The following is a 17,061-nucleotide window of genomic DNA, read 5'->3' on the forward strand; positions in this document are numbered from 1 at the left end:
GGATTGTGATGAGCTGTATGAGCCCCCAATAAAATGACTTCAAAAAAAACCTGGACTTAGAATCAAATTTTTGTGTAACTGTTGTAAAATATTAAGTAAAGGTTTCTTAATGAAGTTTGTTATATTTTATCATTCTTGCTATTGAATAATTAAATGATTTCAAGAAATTTAGAAATTTTTAATATTTTGAATTTTATTGCTTACATGTTTTCTTTTATAGTATAAATACTGTACATAAAATTTACAAGATTAAGATACATACCATATGTATTAGAGTTTTTTCAGCACATTTTTCATGCAGTTTTTGTGGTAAACTTAGTTACCTCAGCAGATATTTGGGTCGGCTTATACTCAAGTATATACGGTATTTAAGTTTTTCTTATTTATAAATGTGATCTGTAGATCATAAGAATTTGGAGATCATTAGCATTAGATTTTATTAAGCTTGGTCTGGTGAGTAAATATCTGCACCTGCCATGAGTCTCAACTCTACCCAGGGAAATTACTAGCCCCAGACTTGCAATGGGGTTCCCTAATGACAACTCTGTCATAAGTTGGTTCTTAGGTAACTTGAATACCTTGTTTTAAATAATTTTAGTTTTCATTATTATTGCCTTTTATTATCTGTATCAAGGAGCACTGGTGGCGTAATGGTTACCTGTGCATTGTTAACCACAAGGTCAGCAGTTCAAAACCACTACCCACTGTGGAAAAAGACAGGGGTTTCTACTCCTGTAAAGAGTTATAGTCTCAGAAACCAAGGGCAGTTCTACACTGACTGATAAGTTACTATGAGTCAGAGTCAACTCGGTGCAATGAGTTATTATCATTATAATTCCAATCTTTGTCTTTGGGGGTTGGACACATGGCATACAAATCAGCAGATCTATCTTAATACATAAAAAGTGTAGAAATCATAAAAACTTACTGTGACAATGAATGATGTTGGATGATGTTGACGTCTTGTCAGTTATAGTATACTTCCCCTTGTGTTCTGGATTTTTCTGTGGACTATAGGGAATTGTTTGGGCCCATGTTTTCAAGTAACTGCAGTCCCTAATTTAATTTTTTTTAAAAGCAAAACCTAAGCTCACCTTTTCATTGTAAAAATTTTTGACTACTTCATTAGAAAAAAAGTTTTAAGGGTGGTTTGTGGTAACCTGGATACATCTTAAGACTCTCTATACTTGAGCTTCCAGGGGACCATGTTTGAGATGCAACTGATGTTACCATTGCTTTATTTGGACTATGTCACTATATACTTTATTGTAAAATAAAATTTTTAAAAAGACAAGATGGTCTTTGCTTTCCTGTATAGAACAATATGAAGTATGCATTTAAAATAAACAAGTTGATAAATTCAGACCTAAACATTATATATATACATATATATGCATTTTTAATTTGATCGTTGAAAATTTCTTGATTTGGAAATAGCCAAGATTAGAGATCTATTAAAGAATCTTTCATTGGGGAGTTATTATAAAGTAATGGTATTCTGTGTGAAGTATAATTGGAATATAACTTTTTAAATGGTTATTGTTAATGATTTTTAAAACACATTTAATTATGTTATAATTTATATAAGGGGATTTTTTGGTGGTGATTTTTATTAACCTTAGAAAATAAGGGCTTCACTGTGGTTTCTTTATCTTTGCTTTTAGACCTTCCATAGGAATTGGCTTTATAGTTCTTCCTGGCTAGTATCCAGAAGAGGAAATGCTACCTGCGGATGTGATGTGTGAATAGTTATGAAATCCCTTAACATTTGAAAAGTTAAAGTGATAAATTAATTACTTCTACAGCATAGTGCAGGCAACCTTTTCTCCATCAAATGCCACATATAAAAACACTTGTATCATATGAAGCTGTCTAGGTGGTTTATTTAGCATATCTGAGGGTTTTGTTTGTTTGTTAATGAGGTCCAGTTGGGCGCATTGTGCTTCCTGTTCCAGAGTCACTATATCTCCTTAAGAGAAAGTTGTACGGTTCGAGACTATGAGTCGTGCAGAGGGGTTAGGGCGAGAGGAACGGGAACTAAGGAAAGCCTGAGGAGTATGAATAAAGGTAAACAGCACTGTTGATGAGACCGTCTGTTCACCTTGAGTTCAATCTTACTACTTCTTAAAATTCTGATCTTAAGACCTATCACCGCTCCTAGTCTATATATCAGTCTATTCAGATTATTACAGAGTGGGCTAGCCACCAAAAATCCTATTCACTGTCATGGATTCTATTCTGACTACTAGGGACCGTACAGGACACCACATAACTGCCACTGTCGCTTTTCAAGACTGTACCTCTTTACTGGAGTAGGAAGCATCATCTTTCTCCCAGATCTAGCCACAACAGCTGCCAGTTAGTAGAAAATAGTTTGCTACACTCCTTTAGGAAGAACTGTAGCATTACTACCTTACAGAGTTTCATATCCAAAATTCAGCCTTGCCTATCTTTTTATTATATTCCGATTCATTAAGTGTTGCTCATTAATGTTTAAGTATGTAAGTGTGTGGGTAAAGAGTACATTCATTTCTAGGTGTATTTTCCAAATCTTTGTTACATTAACCTAACATAGTTCATTTTAAACTAAGTGTGCATATCACAAAACCTTGTCAAAATAAGTAAGTGCCCACTCTCCAAACTACATACAACCTATACCACTGGAATTTCTCAACTACTTCTGAATATGCTTTTCTTACTGCCATTGCCAGACATTTAGACAAAGTGCTAACCCACAAGACAATGCCTGGGTGAAATCTAGGACTAAGAGCATTGGAGTGCATGGCAGCCTCCTGCTGATTCGACTAGAGAAATTTGGCAGGATAAGTTTGACAGGCATGCGTAGGTAATTTTTAGTCTAGAAATGAATTATAATTGCCTCAGGGCTTCCCTCCTTAGCTTTGTGGCCTCTCTGTGTTACCTAACCTCTTCATGCCTGCCTTTTTCCATCGGTAAGATGGGCGCAAGTGAGGACTCTTCCTAAAGAGCTGCTGTTACTAGTGCCAACCCAAGGAGAGGCCTTACGTAGGTATTACTTTCTAGCTCAGGGTATTTTTTTCAGAAATGCAGTTATTTACTTTGTATTTTACTTAATAAGAGAATGCCAACCTTGAAACCTGTGTACAGGTGTACCTGGGGACTTTTGTAACTTGTAAAAACAACAGTCTAGAAGGATGGGGAGGGCATTAATGTCCACCAGTGCTTACACAGCGACAGAAACATTTGCATAGTCACTGTCTTCTCTCTCTCTCGTGTGAGGAACCGGACTTTAATTGGTGGTTCCGCTCTGACCACTGAAATCAAGTCACCGACAAGGGACTGGAGGCATTCGCTATTGACTAAGTGGAGTACTTAAAGAGATTTTTCTGAATTTAGAGATCGGAAGTTTGATATTTGACCAAGGAAATGTTTGTTTTCTGACTTTACTCTGTTATCATCAGTAGAGTAAATGTGGTTGTGCCCCTCTCCACGTACCCCCCACCTCCTCAAAAACTAAAGTTTGTATTAGGTTTAAATATATCTTTCTGTATTTGACTTTTCCTTCAAATTCATATAAATTTTATGTGAGCTAAATTTGATTATCAAGATAAAGTTCTCCTTTATTTTCAGATTTCAACTATTGCAGAAAGTGAAGATTCACAGGAATCCGTGGATAGCGTTACCGATTCCCAAAAACGAAGAGAAATTCTGTCCAGGAGGCCTTCCTACAGGTATGGAAGTTACTAGTTAAAAGGACTTGGAATCAAAGATACACCTTAGTAGTTGCAGATAAAGAAATGATAGGAGACCTTTTGCTCTGCCAACAATTTAGGGATTGCTTCTTTTCATCTTGAATTACTTCTTTCAAGTTGAGGCTTAATATATGGAATAAGAGCAATTCTTCCTCTGAGTAATCTTAGATAAACACTCACTTTTCTTTTGCTTCTATTTTGGAGACTATATAGGCTGCTGCCTTCCTGTTGAAATACAGTGGTACAGTTGTAGCAGTTTTCTAGTTATGTCAATTTTGAACCTATACTACTTAACTGCTTACCAGATTGCTATTCGTTTAATAGTTGTATCAGGGCGATGTTTTCCTAACCTCCCTAGATTTTAGGGGCATCTTTGTGTTCAGCTACGAAAGTTAACCTAGCCTGTTCCTTGCCTTTGAGTGGGACTAAAACCATTTTTTTATTGCATAAGCTTCACTAATAAGCCTACTTCAGAGATTAAAAAACTTGAAACTTTTAAATATTCATGCTTGTTTTAACCCTATATTATTTCTGGTTTCCAAAGGGGTGATTTCTTACACACATACCCACTTACTTTAGTGGTTACCAAGCTGACCCTTTTCTCAATCCTCATCATTAATGAACTTCCTAAATGAATATCCATACCTTGATTTTGAAGTCTTAAATCATAAGTTCCTGGGTGTATCCTGTGTGTATTTACACTGAAAGTTTCTTTTGTTTTAAATACAGTTAGTGTTAGCTTTTGAGGCCTGAAGCAGCTCCATTAGGTACTAAGAAACAAGATGCATAAATTTTCTTTTTATGTTTAAACATAGAAATTCTAACTTCTAGAGAAATCTAATCTGTAGAACTTGTAAAGTGAGCTTGATGTTGAAGAAAATGTATCTTCTATTTACCTTAGTTGGCTTTTAACCTAAATTCTAGTAAAAGTCATTAAAACACTAAAACTTTAATAATTAAGTGCAGGGGACTGTGAGACCACAATTGAGAAAAACTTGCTTTTACACAAGACTATCTGTATTTGTAAAGGAACTTCAGTGGTGTCCCATTATTTTGTTTTAAGTTTATGAATTCCTGAAACCTAACCCTCTGTCTCTGTCTTGATTGTAGTATAGTATATAATGAAAAAGTTTACAAAATGAGGCTGAAGAAATGAGGGTTATTTCGTAATACAGGATAGATTCTGTTGTAACAACTAGCTTGACAGGGATTAGTGTATGTCCAGATGAAGTCACCACAGTGCGCTCTACTTGGTTATTTTTACCTGAAATTTAGCTGGAAAACATAGAAGCATGCTTACTAACTTGCAAATGACAGCCTTCCAGAATAAATTCCATTATTAAAGGACAAATAAGCATTTTGAAAGTTCATATCAGCCAAGGGAAAAAGACTGAAACAAATCAGAGGAAGTGTTGAGAATAATTGTTACAAGCTTTCTGAACTTGAGTTTAAAGTGAGATCAATTACTTCAGTACAGAGTTTTTAATTAAGAATTAGTTTGAAAAATAAAGCATTCTTTTGAAAAAGATAATTATGCTATTAACAGCAACTTGATATTGTTGTCCAAAAACCCAATGCATTGTACGAAGACATTTGTCAACACCTAGTGTTGACAAATAAGGAAGAGGGAATTAGAGCTGTGAGATACATGAAATAGAGAATTAAAAAAAAACAACAATAAATATAATCATCAAAACCAAAAGCTAGTACTTTGAAAGTATCCACAAAATTGATAAAATCCTAGCTAGATTTTAAAAAAAGACCCTAGTAAGTAAAAATCAGAAATGAAAATTGAGACATTACTCTAAGCTTTACAGACATTAAAAGAACTATTATAAGTATTGCAGATGGTTTTATGATAACAGTGGTTCTCAACCTTCCTAATGCCGTGACCATCTAATACAGTTCCTCATGTTGTGGTGACCCCCAACCATAAAATTATTTTCGTGGCTACTTCATAACTGTAATTTTGTTACTGTTATGAATCGTAATGTAAATATCAGATATGCAGGATGTATTTTCATTGTTACAAATTGAACATAAAGCATAGTGATTAATCACAAAAATTATATAATTATATATTGTGAAATAATTTATTTCTTATTGCAAATGAATGAAACTTTGTCTTGAAGCATGGTGTAGCATGGATAGCAGTCTTAATATAATAACGGTAATCTACAATTGCTACATTTCATGACAGTATGCGTAAAAAGCCAATGTCAGTGCTAAGGTTGAGAGAGCTTCTTTCTCACCAGATCAGCATTTCTGCATATGGGCGGATCCACCTGGAGATGGATAGTGGAGCAGTGTCTTGGTTTCTAAGACCATTGGAAATATGTTTAGGCGACCCCTGTGAAAGGGTCATTCGACACCCCCCTGCCCCCAAAGGGGTCATGACCCACAGGTTGAGAACCACTGGGCTAACAGATTAGAAAACCTGGAGGCATAGAAAACACCTAAATTGCTCCAAGAAGAAACATGACATTTCAACAGACCCAAGGGAAAAGGTTGAACAAAATACCAGCAAACTAACCCAACAGCATATTAAAAAGATTGTCTACCATGACCAAATAGGACTTACCCAAGGAACAAATGATGGTTCAACATAAGAAAGTCAGTTCATGTAATACACCACGTAATGGAGACAAAGGGAAAGAGACTACATGATTGTTGCGGTTTTTACAAAAGGGAAGCCTTTGACAAAACCTTTTCCTGTTAAAAGTACTCAGGAAACTAGGAAAACAAGAGAAACTCCTCAAAATGATAAAGGGCATTTTTAATATATATACTGAGGGTAAAAGACAAAGCTTTCCCTTAAGATCAGGACCAAATAAGGAGGCTCTCTTCAACACTAGCAGATTTGAACTACTTTAAGAAATGCTTTTAGGTGATCTTTAAGGCTGAAGTAAAGGGATACTAAACAATAACTCAAAGCCATACAAAGAAACAAGGTGATGACATAGGTAAATAAATATAAAACCAAAACCAGAGGGGAAAAAATTCACTCCCATGGAATAGATGCCAATTCATAGCTACCCTATAAGACAAGATAGAACTGCCCTGTGGGTTTCTGAGACTGTAACTCTTATTGGAGTAGAAAGTATATCTTCCTCCCATGGAGCAGCTGGTCAATTCAAACTGCTGACCTTGCAGTTGGCAGCCCATCATTAACCCATTAACATCAGTAGGGCTCCCAAGTAAATATTAAAACCAGTATTAATACAGTTTGGGATTGTAATTTATATATAACTATTATTAAAAGGAGTAGAGCTATATAGTAGTTGTTGGCTTCATATGTACTACTGAAGTTGGTGTTAATTCAAGTTTGTTATAAATTTAACATGAGAAATGACTTGGGTTGAGTGGTCTCTGTGTTTTTAGAGAGAGAGAGAGAGAGAGAGTGTGTGTGTGTGTGTGTGTAGAGAGAGAGTGGGGTGGGGAGGTTTATTGTTTTGTTTTCCTAGTTGCTCTGGCTGTCCTATTTTTGAGGATGGCGTTAGCATGGCTCCAAAAGTCAGACTTCTATAAGGAAGTGTGCGCAGAACTAGCCCCCCTCCATTTCTCGTATTCTTTCCTACCCACCTCCTAGTAACCAACCTTTCTGATTTTATTCTTGAAAAATAAGAACATGTATAGCATAGTAATATTTATTATGTCCGCTTTCTTACTTAAAAGGTATCACTCTAGATTCCCTCTTGAAGCTTGCTTTTTTCCTTTAATATTATATTTTGGACATCATTCTGTAGGTTTATAAAAATCTTCCACACACACAAAAATTAACATCTGTGTAAGTGTGTTCCATTATGTGAACATGTCAGTTTATTCAACCATATTCTTTGCGTGGGCATATATAGGTTGTTTCCTGTATTTTGCAATTATAATGCTACAACAAATAAACTCGAATGTGTGTTAACTTTGTACTGGTGAAAGTGTATTTTAAGAGTAAATTTCTAAAAGGGATTGCTGCAGAAACACGTGTAGTTTTGTTATCTGTCTTCAAATTCGTTGACTGATGGTTGTACCAATCTATGAGAATGTCTCTTTTCCCAGAGCTTTGCCAACAGAATATATTGTTACACTTTATTTTTACCAATCTAAGAGTTAAAAAGTGGTATAAGTGTAATTTTAATTTGTATTTATATTATGACCAAAGCTGAATATTTTTCACATTTTAAGCACCGTTGTAATTGCCTGTGTAAGCCTTTTGCCCATTTTTAAAATCAAGTTTTTGATCTCCAAGAGTTCTTTAGGTATTAGAGATCTTGATCCTTTATCGGTGATGTGTGTAAATGTATTCTCCTGGTTTTACTGATTTTCTTTTGACTTTGTTTTAGTGCCATGCAATACAACTTAAAGTATAATTGTTTTAATTAACCCTTTCTTATTTACATCTGGATTTTGAGTATATCCTAACACATTAAACAATTCATCTGTTTTGGTATTTGGAGGTTTTCTTTTGTTTTTTTCATTACTTGTATACTTCATTTGTCCATTGAGATGACTGGTTCCTTTGGAGTTTACTCTTGTAAATTCTTATATTTTAAACATACTAGCAACTTTATGCTCATTTCCGATCCTTTCCCAATTTTTTTGTCTTTAACCAGTGTTTTTTACTTTTATTTCAATTAATACAGCTCTCTGATTTCCTAGGAAAATTTTAAATGATTTATCATCTGATGCACCGGGAGTGCCAAGGATTGAAGAAGAAAAGTCTGAAGAAGAGACCTCAGCACCTGCCATCACCACTGTTACGGTGCCAACTCCAATTTACCAAACCAGCAGTGGACAGTACAGTGAGTAGTTGCTATTTCTGTTTGAACAGCAAGCGGAGAAACTATTGATCAAGTTGTCCTTACCACTATCATACTTCTAGGTCCTCATCTTCAGTCTGACTGCTATCATATATTTTCTTTACTGCTCGGGCTCCATCTGTCTTTGACTCAAGTCATTTCCCTAGGAGAGTGGGGCGACGTACAGGGCGGTGTGTGTGGATGCCCTACTTGTCTATGCCCCTTGGTTTTTTGCAAACCACGAATTGAAATTGTAGATCTTAGTCTTCTTGTAAAATGATGTTAAGAGAAACGAAGAATGGTGTTTTGTTTGTTTGTTCTTTTTTGAGGAGGGTATTTGTTCAGATAAAGAACGTGATATTCTTTGGACATTCTAAGGCCAAAAATGTTCTTATTGCTCATCTATCTTCGTGATCTTCCCTTGTAAAAGTAGTGTTTGGGTTTTGGGGTGTTTTTTTTCCTTTTTTATTTCAAGGAAATGAGTTTGGCTATCCTCTGCCGGTGCATTTTAACAAGGAAAGATAGTATAGTCAATTATGATAATATAAGCATAATGGATTGCTAAATTAAGAGGACACTTTGCAGTGGTTTCTCAAAAAAAAAAAATTATGAAAGTTTCCATTTCTGTTAGCTTCATCTGGCAAAGATCTCTTCTTAACCCTTTCATTTCTTCTGATTTTTTAACTAAATCTGCAAAAATGTTCTGCTTTTGTTTGACCAGAGGTATTGGTGGGAAGGGTTACTATTTTGCTCTTTTCCCTGTACCTTTTCATTTCTATCCTAGACCCCATGCTGCGTAATATGTAGGTTCTCTTCCTCTTCTTTGGCTATAAATTAAATGTACACATTGAAACTCTTTTGCTGCATTCATCTATAGGGTCATCTGTATCAGAAATATGAATAAAATTACTAGCTTTTAAGTTACAGCTTAACCTTGGTTTGCGTAGGTAATTGGCATTCCAACTCTACTAAGTGTTGATCTTTTTAGCTTTTCACAATTTGAAACTTGAGTGTAAGTTTTGCCTAAATTTTAGGCCCTTAACGTCAGTAGAACTCAGTTGTTTTTGTCCTTAAATACTCTTTGTTATTGGAGATGAAGTGCCTCCATCTCTGTGATTGTATGTTTACATGTATATTTTTGAGGATCCCTGGTGGTACAGTGATCTGTACATTCAGCTCCTAACTGCAAGGTCTGCACTTCAATCCCCCCACCCCTGCATGGGGGAAAGATGAGGCTGTCTGCTTTTGTAAAGATGAAAAGTTTGGGAACACCAAAGGGGAAATTTCTACTCTAACCTATATAGAGTTGCTCTGAGTTGGAATGACTCAATGGCAGTGAAGTTTTCTTTTTAATATATATTTTCAGTTTAATGAGCACTCTTTTGTCCAGATTTTAGCTAGTCCAGATGTGTGTTTTATGACACTATCAGATGACCTTTACTTTCCCCTACCTCAGCACACCTGACAGCATAATCCTGTCAATCACAGTGGTGCACTGTCACAGCAGCCCTCACTGGAACTAGAAAGCATGCTCTTGAGGAAGGAGGCATATTCGAATATCAAATAGGAAAGTGAAGTTTGAAAAAGAAAAACCATCCTTCTAGTTATGTGCTTTACTTAACAGCTGCAGCATTGTTTTGTTATGAAAACCTAATACTTACTTCAATGTTGTCCCAACAATAGGCATTTGAGGCATTTCCTTTTCAAGTGGCCGTATTGTGTTTTAATGTATAAATGTAACATTTATTTAATATTTGTCTGCATGGTGGACTTTTGGGACAGTTCTATTTCAAGCATGGCTATAAGAGCATCTCTATGTCGAGAATGTCAGTAGATAACATCTGAAAAGTGGAATTACTGCATTTGCAACTGACTGTACCAGTTTGTAGGCCTCCTGTATATTGGATGTGTTTTTGATTAATGATGCTACAAGTTTTATCCTTTACTTGATAATAATGTTTTGTTTCTGAGGTGTTCTGCTCTTTGTTAGAAAATTGGGTATCTATTACTATGAACCTGGGTTTTTTGTGTGTCACTAAATAAAGTGCTAACTCCATGATGTTTTTCCTCTTTCTTTCGGCTACCCAAAATAGCAGTTAGATTTATACTTAATTGTATTTTCTTTCTTTAGCCTAGATTTTCTTGTATAATCGCTATATGCATGGAGACTAATTAATTACTTCTGCCTTATTGATGTATTCTTTTATTCTTGTAATTAATTTGGTTTTGTGGAAAACTATCACCAATTCTTTTGGTATAATCAATGTGAAAATAATAATTATTGAGAAAAAACTGTATTTCATATGATTGGACTTTAATTTTCAAAGTGATTTCATAAACATGATAACATTAAATTTTTATGCCAATCATATGAAGTGGATAGAACCAAATATTTTTATTTTTAGAGAAGAGGTCACAGAATCAAATAAGAGATTAGTAGTTGAACTTGAGTACTCAGATCCTTCTTCATTCTTTCCTTGACCCTTGAGTTAATTGCTATATGATCAAGAAGAGAGTGTAGTGAATATTTCATATTCATTAACTCTATGAGAAATTGTGGTTGGATTCTGTTAACCTATTGATTCTTTTGCGTTATCCTATAAATTTAATCTTGAAATGCTTTTTATACATACTGTATATACTCGAGCATAAGCCAACCCACCTAATTTTACCACAAAAACTGCGTTTAAAATGTGCTGAAAAGACTCGGCTTATACACGAGTATATACGGTAACAGTTTTGTTCTACTCTTGTTAGGTGCTATCAAGTCAGTTCCAGCCGATATCCACCCTGTGCACAACAGAGCAAAAACTGCCCGGTCCTGTGCCATCCTTACGATGCTCTTAGGCTGGAGCGCACTGTCGCAGCCTCCGTGTTAGCCCACCTCAGTCACATTTTCTGTGCCTTCCGACCCGAGGGCCTCATCCTCTGGCACTGTCTCTGGCAGTGCTCTCCGTCCACTCCTGTCACCTTCAGTATCTACAGTGCTTTGATGCTCTGTATGCATAAGGATCTCAGCGACTGCTTCCTCTGAAATTCTTCGTGGTCAGTTTTTAGTCTGGAAATGTCACTGAAACCTGTTCACTTTGAGTGACCCTGCTGGCATTTGAAATACCAGTGACATAACTTCCAGATTCGTACCAATACACAAGCCACCACAGTGTGACAAACTGACAGACAAGCAGCGGCCTGTCTGTGCAGGTGGTGTCTGTTGTTCTGGTCTGAGATACGTAAATGTCCAGAATGTGCACTGAAGTATGACTAGGTTCTGTATGCCAAGGCTCTTAAATCCCACAGATATCAGCTGAGTCATAGCCATTAACGTCCATTACATGTCTTGATTGAACAATAGATAATAAAATTTCTTGTAGACAGGTTTCTTAATCTCTTAGATTATTGTTTCCTAGAACTTGCCAACAGAGGAGCCGGTAGGATAGTGAGTATGCCCTGGGCTGCTAAACACAAGGTCAGCAGTTTGAAACCACCAGCTCTAAGGGAAAAAGATGAGGCTTTGTGCTCCCATAAAGAGGGAGAGTCTTGAAGACCCGCAGGGGCAGCTCTACCCTGTCCTGTAGGTTTGAGATGAATCGGAATTGATAGTGAATTTTTGGAGAGCTTGCCAACAGATGATCTCAAAATTCCCTTCTAAGCAACAATAAAAAATGACAGGGTACTTGAGTCAAAGAAGTTAACTTTCTTACAATTTTTACTTTTTCCTTATTCAGTTCAGTATGGTAGGTCATTTTACATGTAAACTTTTGATTCTTGGTCCCTCTCAGAGCAAACACTTGAAGGGGAATGGCTACAGAGAATTCAACCATCTGTCTTCATGCTGATATCTAAAAAATGGCTTCTTTGAAATGAAACCATTCTTTAAATAACTTTTCTACTGTAGTAGAAATGTAATTTCAACTTTTTGAAAAGGTGAAGTCTATTAATATGAACCAGACTTGATTCATTTATTGTTTAATAGATGAATGGCAAGTGTAGATAATTAATGATCAAAGAATCCTATATGAAAATTCTTAAATATGTTACTTTGAAATTATATTTTGAAATATTTCAGTTATGTTTTTTCCTAAGTGATTATCTTTCACTCTAATTTTATACTTTGAGAGAGATTATAAAAAAACATTTCAATTGTGTTATTGATGGACTTACATGTAAGGAGCCCTTGTAGCATTATGAATTAGGCACTGGGCTGCTAGCGCCAAGGTTGGCTGTTTAAACCCACCGGCCACTCCGCAGGAGGAAGAGGAGGCTGTCTGCTCTCATAAAGAGGTATAACCTCAGGGGTCCTTTGTAGGGTTGCTTTGAGTAGGAATTGACAACGGCAGTGGATCTGGTTTGGGTTTCTCATTAACATATCTGCTTAGTAGGTCCGTCTGTGTATTTACACATAAGTTATTGTTTTTACTATCACTGCGGGATGGAGTGTGACTCAGCAAACTGGGTGATTGCTCTGTTGCCTTTCGCTTTGCACACCTCCTAATGCCATCCTCACTTGATCATTTGTGCTAACCTGCCTCTAGGGGCACATTCCCCTTTACTCAAGTTAGTGTGTCTGCGCTCTCGTTCGTGATTAGACCCTCCTATTCCTGTAACCAGCAAAAAGTTATTTTTTGTGAAATTACTTTTCTTGACTTTTTATAGTGCCATATGTACTTGAGTATAAGCCAACCCCAATATCAGCTGAGGCACCTAATTTTACCACAAAAACTGCATTAAAAATGTGCGGAAAAACTCGGCTTATACCCGAGTATATACAGTACTAGTCTTAGGCAATATTTGTCCTTTTGTATTAACTTATTTTACTCAGCATGATGTCCTGCAAGGGTCCTCCATATGAAATATATTGCGGATTCATCGTTATTCGCTAACATTTTCTATTCCACTGTGTATGTACCTAGTTTGTGAACAGCTTCATCCACTGAGGGGCATTTAGGTTGCTTCCTCCTTTTTGCTATTGTGAACAGTGCGTTGGTGTATTTTTATTGTAATTGTGTATCACTAGTAGATTAGAGTACAGGCAGACCTTCATTTATTGTGATATGCAGACACTGTGTTTTTACAGAATGAAGTTTTTTAACAAATAGCTGAGCAAGTTCATTGGTGCCGTTTTTCAACATCATGTACTCACTTCCATGTCTCACATTTTGGTAATTCTCACAGTATTTAAACCTTTATGATAATGCTGTTACACACTTAATAGACTACCATGTAGTGTGAACCGTCATGTACAACGAGAAACCCGAAACTGTAGCTCGCTTATGCAGTAGTCTCTTACTGCAGTGGTCTCAAGTCTCCAAAGCTTGCCTTGCAGTGGTCGGCTTTGATGTGCCTGGCGCAGCATTTGTGAAAGCGGGCAGGGTTGGGGGGTGGGGACAGCAGGTGGGGTAGAGAATCAGGCCTCTTAGCCTTACAAAATATGTTTACCAGTGATACAGCAAATATTGAAACAGTTAAACTACTTTGTAGTTAGTACTTCAGCATTTATCATGAGATTCAAAGAGTGCCTTTGTATTGTAGGAATTGGATGTGGATTTCCTATGCAGAAAATTACTTGCACATACTAAACCCTTGATGTTACTTGCTGTAATAAGTTTTCCTAGATTGTGTCATTCAAATTATTCTACACTGAATTTAGTGTGTTGTAGATTTAGTCTGGTATTAGATTTGTAACAATAAAACCCATTGGATTTTTAGTTGCCATTACCCAGGGAGGAGCAATACAACTGGCTAACAATGGTACTGATGGGGTACAGGGCCTGCAAACATTAACCATGACCAATGCAGCCGCTACTCAGCCGGGTACCACGATTCTGCAGTATGCCCAGACCACTGATGGACAGCAGATCCTAGTGCCCAGCAACCAAGTTGTTGTTCAAGGTAAGGGATTTTTAATTCACAGGTAAAGTTAATTCTTCGAAAGATTAAAATTTTATAAACTCTCAGAAAAAAGTAAGTATTATATCACAAAGCACTATTACAACATAGTTAATTTTTCACTATAGACACTATTACCCTTAAATTCTTCGGGTATTCCAATTGGACTGAAATGTCATGGCATAAAAACAACTATTTTCAGTTTTACCCCCCAAAAAATCTATATTTAAAATTCTTAGTATTCAGTGATACACACAGAATGGATAGAAGGAAAGGTAAGAAGTCAGGCGTTAGCAAATCTGCATTCTGCATCTGATTCTGCATGTACTTGCCCTGTGGCCTGGAGCAAGACCCAATTTCTCATGGCCTCATTTTGTGCAAGTGTGTCAAAACACTGATTAAAGAAAAAGGGAGATTCCAGATTTGATTTCTCTGTCTTTTACTCAGGATCTATTTAGAGCTCTCATTTCTGTTGAAAATAATGCATTCTGAAAGAAATCTTATTGTACTACTATGGAAATCAAGTCAAACCATGACTTAATAATTCTCTGGGTAAAAGGACATACCGTAGTAAAGTCTTTGATGAATTCTAGAAATAGGGTTGTTGTTGGTTTTTTTACCCTCCTTTTTAAAATTTAGATAAGGTTTTCTTTTTTCCTGCTTGTTCTAGGAAATTTTATAAGTAGAAGTTAAATTAATATGAATATTTTAAGAATTTATTTTATGCTATATTGGAGATTTTCAAATTGCATAAATAAAAATAGATTTGTTTCTGAAAATATTTTTGTATATAATAATGCATTTTGCTAATGTTAAGTGACAAGAATTTTGCCCCTTAGCTGGAGATAGTAATTTTTGAATAATTCTAAAACAAGTAGAATGAGTCATACTTTAAAGGACTCTAATGTATTTACAAGGAGCTCTTTTGGTGCCGTGAGTTAATCATTGGGCTGTTAATCACAAGGTCAATGGTTCAAACCCACTAGCTGCTCCATGGGGGAAAAGATTAAGCTGTCTGCTTTTTTGTAAAGATTTACAGTCTTGGAAACCCTATAAAACATTGCTATGAGTTGCAATCAACTCGATGGCAGTGGGTGTGAGTAATGTATTTACAGAATATATTCTGCTACTAAACAAATAATGTTTGAAGAACATAATATTTTGCTTATTAATGGGAGTAAAACACCTTTTCACTTTACATGCAGGTACTCAAAAATTGTAAAGCAGGATGTCAGTGAATTTGAATTCTGAACGTCAGTTTGAAGATGGTAACATGTTCAGTATATAAATCTTTTCCATTCAAACTACGCATTTTAATTGATATTAAATAGCGGATAATTTGGGTATCCAAGTATGGATAATTCTATAAAGATCTTGAAATTTTCTGAAATAATGGTAGGTTTCTTATTCTCAGGAGGGGATATCCAGTTATTTTAGAAGCATTTTGACAAATAGTGATTATAGTTCTCTCTATAAATGATGAATCAGTTGGTTAGAAGAATAAACTATCAATTTATTTAGCCATTTAATTTACAGTAAAACAATTGTGTTTACAAACAATATAGATGGCATTAAGTGATTCCACTTTTCAGTTTTATTTCCATTAGAAACTTATAATAGTTGACCATAATGCTGTATTTTCTCTTCCGTTTTGCTATTTTATGAAAAATCATGGTCGTTTTTATGTCGTGGCAAGTCTACTTGAAATGTTTTAGTGTGAATTTACCACTATCAATGGAAGACAGTGAGGACTGTACTCTGTCTAGGAAGATCAGCCAAGCTGGGCCCTGCTTACCTTTTAGACTTAAGGTTGGTAAGCATGTTATCAAAAGATAGAACTGCATCCCAATGAAAGAAATACAACAACTAGTACATAAAAGGCTTCAAAAATTTAGTGGGGAAATACTGTGTATCTTTTAATTCTGTGTTCCCACAAACTTTTTGAAAGCCCCTTCATATAGGTTAAGACCTCTTTCATGGTGTCTATACTAATCAATTAACTAAACTGGGAATTATTTCTCAGTAATGGCCCAAATGCTGATTCTTTTCAGAATCATCTGTTCCTTTTCCCCCCTTTTGATTCCAGAATGGATGTTCAAATGGATGATAGATACATGTAATTGAACCTTATCACAGTGTTTTTATACTCGGCTCACTCTGTTGCTTTGTTCCCTTTGGTTCCCAGCTGCCTCTGGCGATGTACAAACGTATCAGATTCGCACAGCCCCCACTAGCACCATTGCCCCTGGAGTTGTTATGGCATCCTCCCCAGCACTTCCCACGCAGCCTGCTGAAGAGGCAGCGCGAAAGAGAGAGGTTCGTCTAATGAAGAACAGGTATGTCTGTTGCATGTTCTGAGATCGTTGTATGTCACGAACATCTTCAATTATGCCAGACATGCATCTTTACCTGGGGTCTGCTGATAATAGCATCTTTTTTGTTTCTGTCTTTTTAAAAAATCATTTTATTGGGGGGCTCGTACAACTCTTATCACAATCCATACATACATTCATTGTATGTCAAGCACATGTATAAATTTGTTGCCATCATCATTCTCAACACATTTGCTTTCTACCTGAGCCATTGGTATCAGCTCCTCATTTTTTCCCTCCCTCCCTCCCTGCTCCTCATGAACCCTTGCTAGTTTATAAATT

At 36.1% G+C, this 17,061-nt stretch overlaps 1 protein-coding gene across 5 annotated transcripts in view; it reads left to right on the top strand.

Moving 5' to 3' along the window:
* The window catches only part of CREB1 (cAMP responsive element binding protein 1), a 45,270-nt gene that overhangs the window by 13,548 nt on the left and 14,661 nt on the right, over nt 1–17,061 (top strand). For 3 of the 5 annotated variants that reach the window (XR_006680534.1, XM_004701566.2, XM_004701567.2), the window contains 4 exons: nt 3,610–3,710; nt 8,382–8,524; nt 14,228–14,410; nt 16,593–16,743. Coding sequence is in view for 4 of the 5 variants with exons in the window: in XM_004701566.2 (XP_004701623.1) it covers nt 3,610–3,710; nt 8,382–8,524; nt 14,228–14,410; nt 16,593–16,743 (578 nt within the window). In the remaining variant the exon portion in view is untranslated. Of the gene's footprint in view, nt 1–3,609; nt 3,711–8,381; nt 8,525–14,227; nt 14,411–15,612; nt 15,676–16,103; nt 16,217–16,592; nt 16,744–17,061 lie in introns of those variants that run through there. The other 2 variants (XM_045294990.1, XM_045294992.1) reach the window with 2 other exon arrangements.

This window comes from Echinops telfairi, unplaced genomic scaffold (assembly GCF_000313985.2).
Source record: "Echinops telfairi isolate 266 unplaced genomic scaffold, ASM31398v2 ScPeMD7_3;HRSCAF=10, whole genome shotgun sequence".
Lineage (NCBI taxonomy): Eukaryota > Metazoa > Chordata > Mammalia > Afrosoricida > Tenrecidae > Echinops > Echinops telfairi.